At 43.6% G+C, this 15729-nt stretch overlaps 1 protein-coding gene across 11 annotated transcripts in view; it reads left to right on the top strand.

Moving 5' to 3' along the window:
- Window positions 1-15729, top strand: part of LOC147024136 (trafficking kinesin-binding protein 1-like) — a 142380-nt gene that overhangs the window by 124462 nt on the left and 2189 nt on the right. For 10 of the 11 annotated variants that reach the window (XM_085883733.1, XM_085883734.1, XM_085883732.1 and 7 more), the window contains 2 exons: window positions 15170-15272; window positions 15413-15729. The exon at window positions 15413-15729 is cut by the window's right edge and continues 2189 nt beyond it. In XM_085883733.1, coding sequence (XP_085739859.1) covers window positions 15170-15272; window positions 15413-15729 — 420 coding nt within the window. The remainder of the gene's footprint in view (window positions 1-15169; window positions 15273-15412) is intronic. The other variant, XM_085883739.1, reaches the window with a different exon arrangement.

Genomic DNA, 15729 nt, shown 5'->3' with positions numbered 1-15729 from the left:
GAGGTGGGAACGCTCAACTGGAGCGTCCCACGGAGGTACACGCTATACTAGCAGACCTATGCATGACTCGGTTAGGGATCTGTCGCCTCACGCATCTTCTCTCCTCTCCCTCTTTCCACCTCTCTATCTCGTCCCCTTTGGATGCACAAAAGAGCATCCTTCCTGACTTGCAATCACAGTTTCCTGTGGCACGACACCACACCCCCCCATATTGCATCACACCACACCTCCCACCCCCACACCTTAGACACCAGTATTTCTCCCTCCTCCCTCCCCCGAAGCATACTGGGTTGCGTTGGTCGCCCGACCGCACCAGGTATTGCGAGGCCATTTATCCTCTTCTGCTCTCTTTCTTTCTGGCTATCTCATCTTCCTCGGGTGTGTGTGTGTGTGTGTGTGTGTGTGTGTGTGTGTGTGTGTGTGTGTGTGTGTGTGTGTGTGTGTGTGTGTGTGTGTGTGTGTCGAGATCAGGTTTACACGGCTGATTGAAATCAAGCAATGTCTACATCAATCATCGTAGAGAAGAGCTTTTAATACACATCAAAGTGTATACACGAGAGTAGAGAAGCACATAATACCTACAGTATACCAGCTCAGTCAAACTCTGGCTTGCTCAACAGTTTAGCTTGATATATATATATATATATATACACACACACACACACACACACACACACACACACACACACACACACACACACACACACACACACACACACACACACACACACACACACACACACACACACACACACACACACACTTCGTTCTGCTCCTCTTGTGCTGTCATCTGTTTTCATGATCTTCCCAATTTCATCAGGTTTCTATTTGAAAAGCCATCCTCAGAAATCATTTTCCTTTGAGGTAACAGAAACAAAACTCTCCCCCAGCACTGCGTTCCCTCCCGGACTGGCAAAGCATTGATCTTTTTATTTGCACGAAGACCTGTTTTTGGTTAATGTGACAGGCCGATCTTTATCACAACATATATTATCTTCTCATTCTGCTCGCCAGATGTTCCATTTTGAAGATAAATCAATAGAATGAACACAACACCTGTTTATACTTTTTAAAGGTTACTTTCGATCGTTTAAAGTATTTTCACCAATAATGGCTGTTTTTCAGCGTTGGGAGATGTTCAACAGCTCCACATGTGTGTATGTGATGGTGCCTGTTGTCCCATAAGTTATGGTTGTAGAAGTGATAACAGGATAAGTCTGCTCTGTGTCTGCTTTTGTAAATTGCTTGCCTTTTGTCGTACCCCACAAATTCCTTGATATTCCTGCTGTAAATACCACTAAACCCTATTCACTGTGCCACGTACCTTTCCTCACTTGATTGTGAATGAATGCTTTGTGTAGAAATGTTCCCAGCTCGTTTTCGTCTTTTCCTTCATTGGTCCAGCATGGTCCATATCCTAGCCTAGCCAGGACGTTATCCCCCAACGATCTGTTTTTGTACCCGATACGTCCTTGGGCAGTTACGCTCGGCTGCATCTGATCTGGTGAGGTGATCCGGTTTGAACAAGGCATACCAATGGCGTGTCTCCCGGTAATTAGATCACGTGACCATTAGGTAACCGGTATTTATTAGACGGAGGACCTTAAATCACGTGGTCGAGTTATTGGCGTTCACGGTTGATTCGCGACCCGTCGCGTCACGGAGTTATTCATGTGCGATTCCGGAGAATCTGGTGGGAACCCGAGGTAGCTTTATATATGGAATTAAATTGCATTAAATCAGACTTTTTCCACCTTTATTTACACATCGTAACCCACAACTTCCAAGTGAAAAACAAATTCTACAAATTTCATAAAATTAATTAAAAATACAAAATTAATCAATTGCACTTTCTAAAATTAATTGGCCTCCACGTGTGTTAAATTGTGGTGATTATGATTATTTCAGAATAAAATCAGCTGTTCTTGTAGGTTTCCTCTGCTGGGTAGTGCATTTCACAGCAAAGACTCAACAATGAGCACGATGGAGCTTTCAAAAGACCTTTGGGATAAAGTTGTGGAAAGGCACAGATCACGAAGAGGAGGATATTGGGACCATACTCTGTGCAGAGCGTTGGTGCTGCTTAAGCAGTCTCCTTGGCTATTGGGTACAATCCTGGATGGGTCGCCAATCCGACACAGTACACCAGCAAGCTGGCACTCATTTTGCCGACCTCGTAAAGATGACAGGTCGAGTTAACCCCACCTGGTATTAATTCAACAGCTGAGTGGGATTTGAACTCAGGACCCAAGGATCCAAAGCCCACCACCTGAACCATTAAGCCGTCAGACATATACAGATCAGGGGATGGGTATAAATAATATTTCAAAGCCCTTTGAATATCCTTTGGAGCACAGTCAAGACAATCATTAAGTGGAAGGCATATGATACCACCAAGACCCTGCCTAGATCAGGCTGCCCCTCCAAACTGGATGACCAAGCAAGGAGGAGACTGATCAGAGAGGAAAACAAGAGGTAAATGGCAACTTTGGAAAAGCTACATGGCTTTATGGCAAAGACTGGTCACTGTGTGCATGTGACAACAATATCCCAAGCACTCCACAAGTCTGGCCTGCACAGTAGGGTGGTAAGAAGGAAGCTATCAATCAAAAAAGCCCACCTTGAGTTCTGTTTGAGGTAAGCAACAAAAAAAAAAACACTCAGGAGATTCTGAAGCCATGTGGCAAAAATTTTTGTAGTCTGACGAAACCAAGATGGAACTTTTTGGCGCAAACCCAACACAGTACACAACCTAAATAACACCATCCCTGCTGTAAAGCATGGTGATGGCAGCATCATGCCATGCGGATGTTTCTCATCAGCAGGGACTGGGGCACTTGTCAGGATAGAATGGAAAATGGATGGAGAAAAATACAGAAAGATCTTCAATAAAAACCTGTTACCCTCTGCAAGAAATCTGAAATTGTGACGGAAGTTCACCTTTCAACATGACAATGACCTGGAGCACACAGCCAAATCTACACTGGAGTGGCTAAGGAACAAAAAGATGAATGTCCTTGAGTGGCCCAATCGAAAATCTGTGGCATGATTCGAAGATCGATGTCCATCAACGCTCCCCACGCAACTTGACTGAGCTTGAACAGTTTTGTCCAGAAGAATGGGCAAATATTTCCCATTAAAGGTGTGCAAAGTTAGTAGAGACATATCCCAACAGACTCACAGCTGTAATTGCTGTTGAAGGTGCTTCCACCAAGTATTAACTCAGAGAGGTGGGCACTTAACCAACCAAGATATTCTGGTTTTGTATTTTAATTAATTTTCTGAAATTTGTGGAATTTGTTTTTCACTTTTAAGTTGTATAAATAAAGGTGGAAAAAGTCTGATTTAATGCAATTTAATTCCAGGCTACAAGGTAACAAAAGGTGAAAATTTTGAAAGGGGGTGTAGACTTTCTTTAGGCACTGTAAGTGCCAGAGCAGAGTCAGGAGGGAGCAAGTGGAGAGAAGAGCCAGACACCACTTTTTCTACGTTTTTTGGATGCAAAGTCGAGGGTTGTGAAAGAGGTAGAACACAGAATAGAACAAACCAAAAATAACATAGTGGAAAGGTGGGGAAACACACCAATAGCAGGGTTGGGAGGATACATGGAGGAAGAATGGACATGGGTAAGAATGACAGCAAGGGGAGAGGGAAGAGGACACTGTGGGTGGACAAAATACATACAGGCTGAAACAAAGCAAGAAGAGGAAGGCACATCCAGAGATGCAACAAATGGAACAAGAACAGCACTTGGTAAAGCGCACACCTGTGCTAGGCTGAAAAGTTTACATTTTGTATCTCTTTGATAGGCTGTATCTCCATCCAGATCTGAACCAAAATCTAACCGGCCTGTTCTTGTCACCGAACCCACTCATCCACCAAGTTTTGTCAAAAATCGTCCATGACTTTTTGAACTATCATGCTATATATCGTTTTTGGCCCCATCTCTCTATGGTGAAGAATCACTTATTAAAATAAAAAATATATTGTTGCGAATTTGCGCCCGCCGGCGTGCGATCGGCCACTCGACTCGAATGGCGGCCGCCTCGCCCACCGGAACGGACAATTCTGTCGTGACCCTCTCGGAACAACGCCGGGAGCTAGTCACGGGTGGGGGTTTAACCCCACCACAACCGTGCCAATTGCCCACCTGCGCAGGATAGGGTTGCTCGCCAAATTCGATCTACCAAAGTACCTGCACGGATGGTCGACTGGGCGATCGTACCTCGCCGCAGGCCGACTCCGGACACGAACCGCTTAAGCGGTCCGTTCCGTGCTATCGGGATAACTGAGTGGTGTTATCGTCGACCTCGACGTTCCGATTAATTATCGGGCGTATTAAGCCCACTACGAACCTTTTACGTGAAGTAGGATGGAGGGTCAATAAAGAAAAGACGAAGCGAAACGAGAAAACAGTTCACACAATGCACATTTATTATGCGACACACGGAAAGCACACATATACAGCCAAACAGTCAAAATGCACATGTAGCAGTTGCAACAAGAGAAACAATGACGCAGAGTTACTACCGAATACGCGTACACACGGCAACACATACAGTTCTACTTTACAGACGGCGCCAACACACATTTACTCAAAAGCAAAGGAAAGAAGCCACCCTCATAGACAAGGGGGCAGACGGGCCTGTAGGCCAATATGTGCACGGGACCTGAAGGAGCGGCCAGGTCCGCGAGACCCGGTGGGTCCTACCCGCGTCCTCGTGACGCGTTGGCAGACGAGCCGCAGATGTGGCCGCGTGGCTGTGCCCCGACTCCGTGCTCCTTCGCGGGTTTCGTTGGCACGACGTTTGGAGTGGGGTGGGAACGGGGCCCCCTTTGTTGCACGATCTCAGTGCGGGGGAAAAGGGGGAATTGTTGATGCCCTGGGGGAGGGAGAATGGCTGGCTGGCTTAGGTCCCGCGACGAGCGATCTCTCGTCGCCGACCGCCGTCCTTCTCACCTCGGACCCGAGCTCCTTGGCCTCTTCCCACAACTCTCCTCAGCCGACTGCAGAACCCAACTCGATGCCTTCGCCACCCGACTCCACTCTCTGCCACTGCCACACTCTGCTCTCCAACCAAAAACTGACTCTTCCACTATTCGCCTTGCGCTCGCCGTTTTATAGGCCGGCAGGAGAAACAATATGCAAATTTCCGGATCAGAATGACCTCGGGGGCGGAGCCACGCTTGCCAATTGGATGGAGGAAAAGTGGGCGTGAATCTCCCCTGATCCTAGCATTTGCATATATGGATTTCACACAGACGCGCCTGGAGGCGGGGCCAAGCCGCTCCGCGCTTGCTAATTGGACGGATCAGAAGTGGGCGTGTAGCCTTCTTGATCCGAATTCTCCCTCGGAAAGGCTGCTATTTGCACTCACGGCTCGGTGCGTATCTTGAACGAGCCCAAGACAGCCCGACGCTCAGTGTTCACAGGTGGTGCGAAAAATGGCCGTAGAAGGAGAGAGGTGAGGGTGGTGGTTTGATGGTTATGGCGGTTGAGATGTGGTTGGTTCAAAATAAAGATAGAACAGAAAAACAGCTATCTCAAAGTGTCGCAGCCCGAATGAATGACATAAATTCCCTCTAAACAACGGGTTTGGGGCTAACTACACATGCACTTAGAGTTATCTCACTGACGAGCCCTGAATGGTGGTTTGCGAATTTCCACAGCCGTAACAATATATTGGATCCGGATTTGGATCTTCACCAAAATCAAATCGATTCGTCCTTATCACACACCCAACCAGTCCCCCAAGTTTCGTCCGAATCCGTCCATAACTTTTTTGAGATATGATGTTTTACTGTACTGTATATCGTTTTCAGCCCTCTTACTCAACGTATTAGAGTAGCTCATGGTGGTTTTGTATGCACTTGTATGTCCAGAGCTAAACTCTTCAAAAATCATCTAATTGAAGGTCATTGAACAATTTTTGGTTGGTAACACATTTGCCCCTGACGGCGAAATAAGTGAATTGGCCACGCCCCTTTTTAAACGAAGTACTACCACCCGCCATTACTGTATCTCCAGAACCGTTGGACCTAGAAGGTTGTGTGACCACTCAAAATGTTCGGAATGGCCACATTATGGGGGGTCAGTAATACATTTCCATGTCCAAAAGTCAATAGTTTTTAAGATATTTGCCAAAAACTGATTTCAGCATGGTACGCACTACAGTTCTGACCCTTTATTATATTACCTGTTATAATTTTGCACATTGTCCCTATTTTAGAGTTTAATTATGTGGATTACTACACTTTTTGCCTTTATTACAGCCACAAAACACTACACATTTTATGTTCATTCCTCTGCAAGTGCACGTCTTGGTACTCATACATGATGTTGGACATTTGCATTTAGGGGGCAGGTCATCGGGCCTGCATGGTACTGGCAGTATCACAGGTATAATTCCAACATCTGTTGCTTTATAACCATACTGGCGTGGATCTGGTTTGGTGACTGCAGGATTTGGAGCTTGTAACCACATCTTACACTGCAGATATGCTTGCTTTATGTGTTCTCGTAGCGTTGAAGAACAGCACACAAGCTGGTTGAAGTCGAGCTCTTTCTTGGAGTTGTGGTTCTGCTCCCAACGATACTCATCGAATGTGGAACAGTCGGTCTTCTTTAATCCAGACACAAGGAATTTTTCAGCATTACTTATCATCTGTGGTGACAGTTCCTCGACACCAAACCCTTCCAGTAGGGAGAGATCCATGGATGCTTTCATGCCAGACAGTTTTGGACCCACCTTGCTGGTACTGTCACACCCGCTAAGTGCATGAATGGCTGGGAGACACGACACCAAATTGTTGTCCAGTTGATCACCTAACAGGTGGACTGGTACAGTTTTCTTGTTTTTCCGGTTACCAAGCTTTACAAACAGCTTTTGTAGTTGCCAAGTTTTCTTGAAGTGGAAGATGAGGTTGACAGACATCTGTGACCGGTGAGTCAACCAAGACTGATTGAACCCCGTGTTTCACAACACCATCATTAATATGGAACATGATTCTGTCATTGGCTTCTTCTTGGTTGCTTGAGAGCTCTGTGATCTGTGTTACAGTGCCAGCTAACAGTTTCCTCCATTCTCCCCCATATACCCCTCCAAAGATAATTTCCTTTTCTGACACAACATTCTGCTGCATCCACTTGAAGATGTACTCCTGCAACCTTACTTTGTTCAACATTGAGCTCCAGAACATATCAAGATCGACAGGGAGTTTCTGATTGTCAGACCTAATGGTGATAGCGATTTCTTCAGAAGAACTTCTCTGTGCACGTTCCATTTGCTTGATTGATGATTTTTGATAAACATCAAAAATAATGTCTATTCTTCTGGACTCAGAACCTTCAGCAAGAATGCTGTTGGAAAGACTCTCAGCCAATTGCCCAAATGTGTCAAGGCCCATCTTTTTCATTGGTAGTTTTCGCACAAGTGCCATGAAGTCCACTATTGTCATCTGAGCATCACATTTGACATTCCTTTTCTCCTCTGGAAGTTGATTGACTAGTTCTCTCGATAAGGAGGCTTTATCAGGCTTCTTCAATCTGATGCCATCTTTACATTCAGTGGTGAGGAACTGGGATGTGCTGGTCAATTCATACTTCAGGAGCTCGAGCATGCTGTACCCTCTTTCTCTGGCATAATCAATGTACCTAATCGTTTCTGCAGCATCTTTTTTTGCCATCGATTTCTTCGCTGTGGACGGTGTAGAAGCATGCTTCACGAAAACATTCTTGCGGTTAGTAGGTATTGTGTCATGTCGGTGTTTCTCCTTATTCCGAAATCTGGTCTCAACAAACTCTTGATAACTCTTCTCACCAGTTTCCAGGCATTCAAGTAATCCGTCAACAACCTCCTGGGGTATATCAGCTCCAGTAGAGATGTTGTGAAGTCTGATCCCAGTGCTGAATGGATTGTTGATGGATTTTATGTCATCCAAAAGTGTCCTTGCGCATTCATAGCCAATCTTCGTAGAACTTGGATTGAACTCATGGTGTAGGTTCAGTTCACTGTCGTCTTTGTCGCCCAAGTTACACCATTCGAGCAGCTGTGCCACATGAAGATCTTTCTCATGCTTTAAGAGATTCCATCAGGCTACTTCCTCTTTCTGTCTTGTCATCCCAATGATACCTCCTGCAACCTTAGCGGGTTTATTGTAACACTTTTTGAGTGCCATGTCAAAGCCTACTGCACTGCCCTGTCGGAGAGTGTGGTACATCACCCATCCACCATCTATAAAACATCTGTAGATACCCAGGAACTTCCTTTGTATGTCAAGGCAATCTTCAATGAACAGCGTACCCCATCTGCTATAGTTTGTCCGGCCAAACCCGAGGAACAAAGGCATGCACCTACGCACAGCTGAAATGAAAAGATGCCAATCGCCTTGTCGAATAGAGTGTGTAAGATCCCTCAGGATAGGATACAGCTCATCCAGAAACAAGCTCCAGTACCTCACATTTTCATTGCCCGATGTTTCTTTCCATTCTGTGAAAGACTTTTTAAGTCCGCATGTAAGAGCTTGCTTTCTTCCCAAATCTCCCTGAATTCTGTATGGTCAACATCTAAAGCCTGCTGCATCTTAGTTTCCATGGTCTCTATTTGCTTCTCTAATTCACAATGAGTACTGTCCTGGTCAGTCTGAAACTCCTCAAACATAAGAACTGTCATCACCTCTGATACCAGACTCATTGCCTCCTTGCCTTTACAGTAGTGACCTCCTGTCATGACACTATTCTCTACAACAAGCTTCCCAAAGGCTTCAGTCTCAATCAAAGCCAGATCAGTACCGATACAGCCTAGAAACTTTCCAAGGCAAGCAATTACAATCTTCTCCATGTGAAATGGTCCCATTCCAAGGAATATGTTACCAAACTGTTCGGGCTTCAACAGCTGGATTTCTTTTGCGATTGCATACACCCCTTCATCAGACCATAATGCCCCCGACATGGCATTCTTTTGCTTCAGGACATCTTCAAAGTTGAGCATGGATGTGAATATTGTGTCCATTTCCGTCGCCACATATGGAAGGATGGGTACAAATGACGCCTTCGTAATATCAAATTTCAGTTGATCCTGGAGCGCACTCATTGTTGCTGTGAAGCTCGGAAAAGATCCCTCCTCGCAATCTGTGTACTTCTTTGTAGTCATGCACCAAAGGAAATAATCATCATCAATACTGTGTTTTTGATTATCATTGTATGGTGTTGTTGAAAATGACTGGTATATCACCAGTGCCTTTGACCAGGTGTGACTTCTCAATGACTTGGCAGGGCAGCACATCAGCCAACTTTCTCTTTCCAAGTGGTTCTGAGCAGCTTGTCATCTGAATGTCTTCAGAATCACTATCTCTCGGTTGGTTCTGAAATATGACAAGAACAGTGTCATGACTGGAATCTTTTCCTGAAACAGTGTTCTCTGTATGGTCAAAATTGTCCATTGCGCCTTGGACAACATGCCATTCAGAGATCTTTGATGACACGGGACATCTGTTGGGTAGGGTATCCTCCACCATCTTTTGGGCCACTGAAGTGTTGATCCTCTGCATTGAATCATAGCTGATGGCTAAGTTCATCCTATTCATGATGTCAACAAGCTGTCTTGATCTTGACAGGTTATGGACAGTTTGTGTCAAACTACAGTGAAATGGAGTTCTACTTCTTCCAGAACTTAACCAATAATGAATAAACTGAAAGAGTGTGTCAAACGTCAGGAGCCATTCATCTGTGTTGGTGTTGCTGGTGTTTGGGAACATGAACTTCATGAACTGCATCCACTGTTGGGGGCGATGTTATCTGTAGTGGTCCATTGAAAGTTTAACATCCTCACTTGTGCAGTATGTTGCCTCCTGACCAAAGTCATAATTTTTGCATTCATGCAGTAGCTCCAGTGCACACTTCTGTGGGCCTGACTTCACAGAAGATCTCAAAGTCTCTATGATGTTACCCTGCAGGAGAGAGCAAGAATAAACCATCTGTGATTTTCGTCTGTCATCAGGATAAGCGAAGCAGATTGTGTCCCTGAAGCACTTGATTAGAAGAACCTTTTTCAGTCTGTTATCTATTTGCTGATGTGTCTCCAAGTTAGCATTGACGAGTTCACAAATGTGGCTAACACTGTAACTGCTAGTTTTGATATCGAGACTATCAAACACAAGTTTGCAGTTTAAGTCAGTTCTAGCTGCCTCATTTGATCGCTGGATATTTTCAAACAATGCATCAATTTGTCTGTTATACTTTAGCAAGTATTGTCGAAAACAATTCCCATGATAGAAGACATCCGCAGCAAACACATCACCAGCTGTATCCAGAAAAGCACATCTTGTCTTAACTTCATCCTGATAAAAGTTCAAAGCATCGAGAAACAATGCTGCTCTGTCAGACTCTGAGATGTGATACAACACCCGATTCCTATCACCACAACTCTCTCTTGCTCTGTCACATATAACACACTTCCTTTCAATGTCTTTACAACTGGAACGAGTACTCTTCTTTCGTCTTTTGGGGGCCTTATAACTGTCACTGCTTTCTCCCTCTTCAACAAGTTCTGGCTCACTTTTCGTTTTGGCTGATCTTTTCGACTTCAGAATGTAAGTGGAATAACAGGCTTTCGGCTTCAGATGGTACTTGAATGTGTTGCTGTCTGCGTTTATTCTTGAGATGACTAAAGAATCATCCAATTGTTCTGCTGCCATCCGGATTTTGGCACGTCCATCATCAGTTCCTGAAAAATAATATGTCTGAAATATCACCAAAATAATCGGGTCCATCTACCTGTGTTCCAAAGGTACCAAAGATTTAATTTTTACAAGCATGGCGTTGTATACACACACATAAGTACACACTTTTTCATCCATACACATTGTGAGGTAAGGCAAGTATTGTTCATCAGTTGGACAAATCGGGTTCTGATGCTATTACATCTGAAATTTACCTGTTAACGTTTTTCCTGAAGCAGTGTTGCATATAACGCATGAAGTCCCATCAAAAACCCCTTCGGCTGCTGACCTTGAAACCACTAAAGTTTCCTGTAAAAAATATTTTTTTGCGTAATTGATTGTAGATGACGCAGTTATTATTCAAAAACTTTGTTCAGATCATTTTAATGTGCATAATTCAACTATAATGAAATCATACCATGTTATAAGTAACAGCAAGCAGGGATCCAAGGTAGAATTACTTGCCATCAGAGAACTCTTTAACACTTGAACACCTCGCGCCTCCTACAACAAAGAAACAATATGGTTAATTGTAATCTTTTTAATGCAGATTATTGCCCACCGAGAATCTTCAGGAGTCAATTAATTGAACAAAAGAAGAAGGAACAATTATGAATAATTGAAGTCCGTAACATGTTGAAATCAGTTTTTGGCAAATATCTTAAAAACCATTGACTTTTGGACATGGAAATGTATTACTGACCCCCCATAATGTGGCCATTCCGAGCAATTTGAGTGGTCACACAACCTTCGAGGTTCAACGGTTCTGGAGATACAGTAATGGCAGGTGGTAGTACTTCGCTTAAAAAGGGGCGTGGCCATTTCACCTATTTCGCTATCAGTGGCAAATGTGTTACCAACCAAAAATTGTTCAATGACCTTCAATTAGATGATTTTTGAAAAGTTTAGCTCTGGACATACAAGCGCATACAAAACCACCATGAGCTACTAGAGTAACGGTGAAAAACCACTTAAAAAATTCTCGGATCCGGATTTGGATTCAGGTCTTCACCAAAATTGAATAAACCCTTCCTCGTCACACACCCAACCTGTCCACCAAGTTTTGGCCGAATCCTTCCACAACGTTTTGAGATATCATGCAATGTGTCGTTTTGGGCCCTGCCACTCAATAGTGAAGAATAACTTCAAAAAAAATTGAGTATCCGTTTCCGGATTTTCACCAAAGTGTAATCATTTTGGCCCAATACACATCCAACCTGTCTTCCAAATTTTGTCTGAATCCATCCATAACTTTTTGAAATATCCTGTTCACAGACAGACAGACACTCAGACAGGCATGAAAACATATCCTCCATCCACCTTCAGTGGCGGAAGTAACAAAAAAGCAAGAGTTTTACTGTTGCTTCCAACCCTGTTCTGTTGCGTCCTGATCTGTTGTGTTCTCTCGCTCTTTCACAAACCTTAACTTTGTATCTGAAAAAAAACGAAAAGGGGAAAAAATTCAACTCGATAACCTGAAATAAAAGGGTGGGCTTGGGGAGGGTTAATGAGGGTAGAAAAGATCATGATCATGATCCATGAAAAGAAAAGATCATGAGTATGGGGTCAGGAGATGGTGAACAGCCATCTTGAAGGCCTGTAGGGAAGAATGAGACTGAACAGACTTCTTCTTTGTCTTCATTCGTATGCAGTGAGGAGAACATCATTGGCCAAGGCCACTGCTGTGCCGCTGATGCAATGCCCTCTGCCGTTAGAGCAGGAATTTGGCCATGGTGCGGATAATAGCTTGCCTACTCTTCACGAAGGACACCATGGGACCTTTAACATCCACTAAGAAATGCTGGTAAATGGGACGCTTGTTTCACGTCCATCCGAGGAATAGCACACACATTGATGAATCGCACTGTCTGTGAAACACCGTGATGGCAGTTTATAGCTGGGTCTGGATTCTAACTCAGGTTCCACTGAACAGACTGATAAAGAGCAATGTGTTGACTGTGAGAGTAAAGGAAGTCAGTAAGCCATGAGAGGAGGTGGCCTTTGATGCCATAGGCAGAGAGTTTGGAGAGAAACATGGGTTGCCAGACTGTATCAAATGCTCGAGATATACAGTATGTCTCGATAGATGACCCTGATCTAATGTATGACATTGAGTACCTCTATCCATTGTTTTGAGAGTAGAAGGAGCATGTCTGGGGTAGGGTGACCAGTTTTGCATCTGAACTAATGGTCTGAGATCATGCGGTCAAAGAAAAGGAAGGATTTGATGTCAAGTGTGATGATGGATTCCATGACCTTCCTGATAAAATTGGAAGCAGGCGATTAGGACTGCAGTTAAGAGGATATGTTTTTACCCCGTGCGCGTAGCGCAAAACGGAGGAAAGCAATTGGTTCATTCTGTCGGTCTGTCTGTCTGTCAATGATCGAGGAACTACTTTTTTTCCATTGAATTTCATATTCTGAACACTGTAGAACATGAATCAGCTTGTTGCCACTCCCAAAAACCTGAAGATTAGCAGAACTTAGGCTTTGATTTTGAAACATTGTAGGCCTCTCGTCCCACGAGCTCATGTGCATCGCACTGGGTTTGTGTTACTTTTTGATTATGCTCCCAATAAATGCAAGTTTGGATTATACCTGACTACTGGTTGGACATAATTCGATCAAATAACCCTTGGTTTTTATGACATACATTGACTCGGTAATACACAGCCTGTCCATAAAGTCCTTGTGCAAATTTGAACATTTATAATTTTTGATACAAACATGATAGAACCAAACTGTTTCAGTTTCAACAAATTTTTAGGCCCCAACATAACCGCCATCTTTCGTAATATATCGTTGAATGTGATTTTTCCAACTTGTTGAAAACATTCTCCAGTTGCTGCCGAGTAATGTCATGAATTGCATTTGTGATTGTATCCATAAGTTCATCCAAATAATGTGTTGACGACGAGTAAGCAATAGTTTTACATAGTCCCATAAAGTGTCGTCCAATAGGGACAGGTCAGGCAAACGAGGTGGCCAAGTAATTGGTACACGTCTACCGATCCACTTGTCTGGGAGGATGTCATTTAAGAACCGTCGCACATTTAAAACATAGTGTGAGGGAGCCAAGTCTTGCTGGTACAAGGTGATATGTGAAAGATTTAATCATCGTAGTTAAGGAACAAAGAAATTACACAACATTGTAAAGTATCGGTCACCAGTAACTGTCGCTTCTCCCCCCCCCCCCCCCGCACCCTCAACCAAAAAAAAAAAATACAGTAGATGAATTATCATTAACAAAACTTTATGAATGATACTTTTATATGCCATTTATAGTTTTTCTGTCATGTGTACATCAAAAGTTATAAAAGTTCAAAGTTGCACCATAATTTTATGGACACCCTGTATATATTGTAGTTTGTCTCTACTTTCTGTCCAATGTTCATAGTCTTCCCCCCCCCCCTTCCCCTCCCATTATATAATTTAATTTTAAGTTCCTTTTTTTCCCTCGGTCTCTTAAGAATTGAATTTAATCCAGTGCTTTGTCTCTTTTATATCCGCATTAAATACTGCTCATGTGGCTGGGCTTCGATGGAGACTTGTACTGCAAAAGGCAATCAGATATGTGGAAGAAACTTGAATAAATTGCAAGCGTACTAAATCATGTCTTTTTCTCCGGGTGAAACTGGCATTTCTCTTTTTTCTTCTGTCGGAATATCAAACTGTGTAAGCAAGACAGCTTGGACGTTTTAAATTTCGTGTCTAACAGACCAAATCGAGCTGTACAAACAATATTCATAAACTTGTTCCACAAATTGAAAAAAGTAGTAACGAGAAATAGCTGTTTTGAGGCACGCAGGGTTTCTGTTTTGAGCCATCCTGTTCAATCCTCCGAGTTCAACGGGAAATTATTCTGGTGCATTGCCAGCATGAGGGGGTGCATTGGAGAGCACGCCATGTTTCAGGACATTAAGCTTGCTGTCTCGACCTGCAGTTGTTCCATTGGTACATTTGGATGAAATAAAAGAGTTAAGATCCCGTCGCATACTTTGGAAAAGTGGGATATGGATTCATATGAATTGAAAAACTGTAATTGTGGACAATGAGACATTGTGGCAAGCTCATTCAAGAGGTATCTTCAGAAGATTTCACTCATGTTTCCAGTGTGGAGGTTTTCTGTAAGATGAATTGCTCGTTAATAGATATTGACCTGGAAATGTTTTGCTGTTTTGTTTGTTGTGGTTTGCTTGTTTTTCTTTTAAACTTGACATCAATGTAATGGTTGTACAGGTGTAACCTATTGATGGTAAAACATTTTGCTTTTGTTATCAGTGTTTTGAAATTGTTCTTTCATATTTCCTTTATTTGAATTTGTAAGCAAAGTAAAAGTGTGTGTGTGTGTGTGTGTGTGTGTGTGTGTGTGTGTGTGTGTGTGTGTGTGTGTGTGTGTGTGTGTGTGTGTGTGTGTGTTATCATCTCATCTCATCTCACCTCATCACAGTGCACAACCCTGGGAAATGCCTGTCTCAGACAAGTTCAACATTTACCATCACCACATGTCATATTCTGCACCCCACGGATGGACTCACAGCCCTGACGCCCAGGTACGCACATGACGCATTATGTCTTTGCTCAACACATTCGGGAATCTTGCATTGCTAGACAATCTTTTAAATATGTAGTACCTTCCTCCAGAATTACATCATGTATCTAACACTTATCAACACTCATTTATCATCCTCAGCAAGATGTCCACTCCAATGCCCACATGCAGTTTTTTCTCTGAGCCATCGCATCTTCAACAGGATGCCCAAGTCACTTGGCGTTCCACCAACCTGGCCGAATCCTCTACGAGGCAACGAGACTCGACAACAATGCTCAGTTCCAGTCTGGGGCTCGCAAGACTGCTGAAAGAGCGCGGAATTTCGGCTGCTGTTTACATTCCACCTAGATTGCCTTCGAGGGAGTACTGCCACAAAGCCTCAGCAGTGACACCACCAAATTCCCCACAGAATTCTCCCTGCCCTTCACCTCCTCCCTTTCTTCGACCTCAGAGACCCT

This window comes from Eptatretus burgeri, chromosome 6 (assembly GCF_056783735.1).
Source record: "Eptatretus burgeri isolate ZD-2024b chromosome 6, Ebu_testis_v1, whole genome shotgun sequence".
Lineage (NCBI taxonomy): Eukaryota > Metazoa > Chordata > Myxini > Myxiniformes > Myxinidae > Eptatretus > Eptatretus burgeri.
The sequence above is the reverse complement of the archived record's forward strand: the minus strand, read 5'-3'. Positions and strand labels throughout refer to the sequence as shown.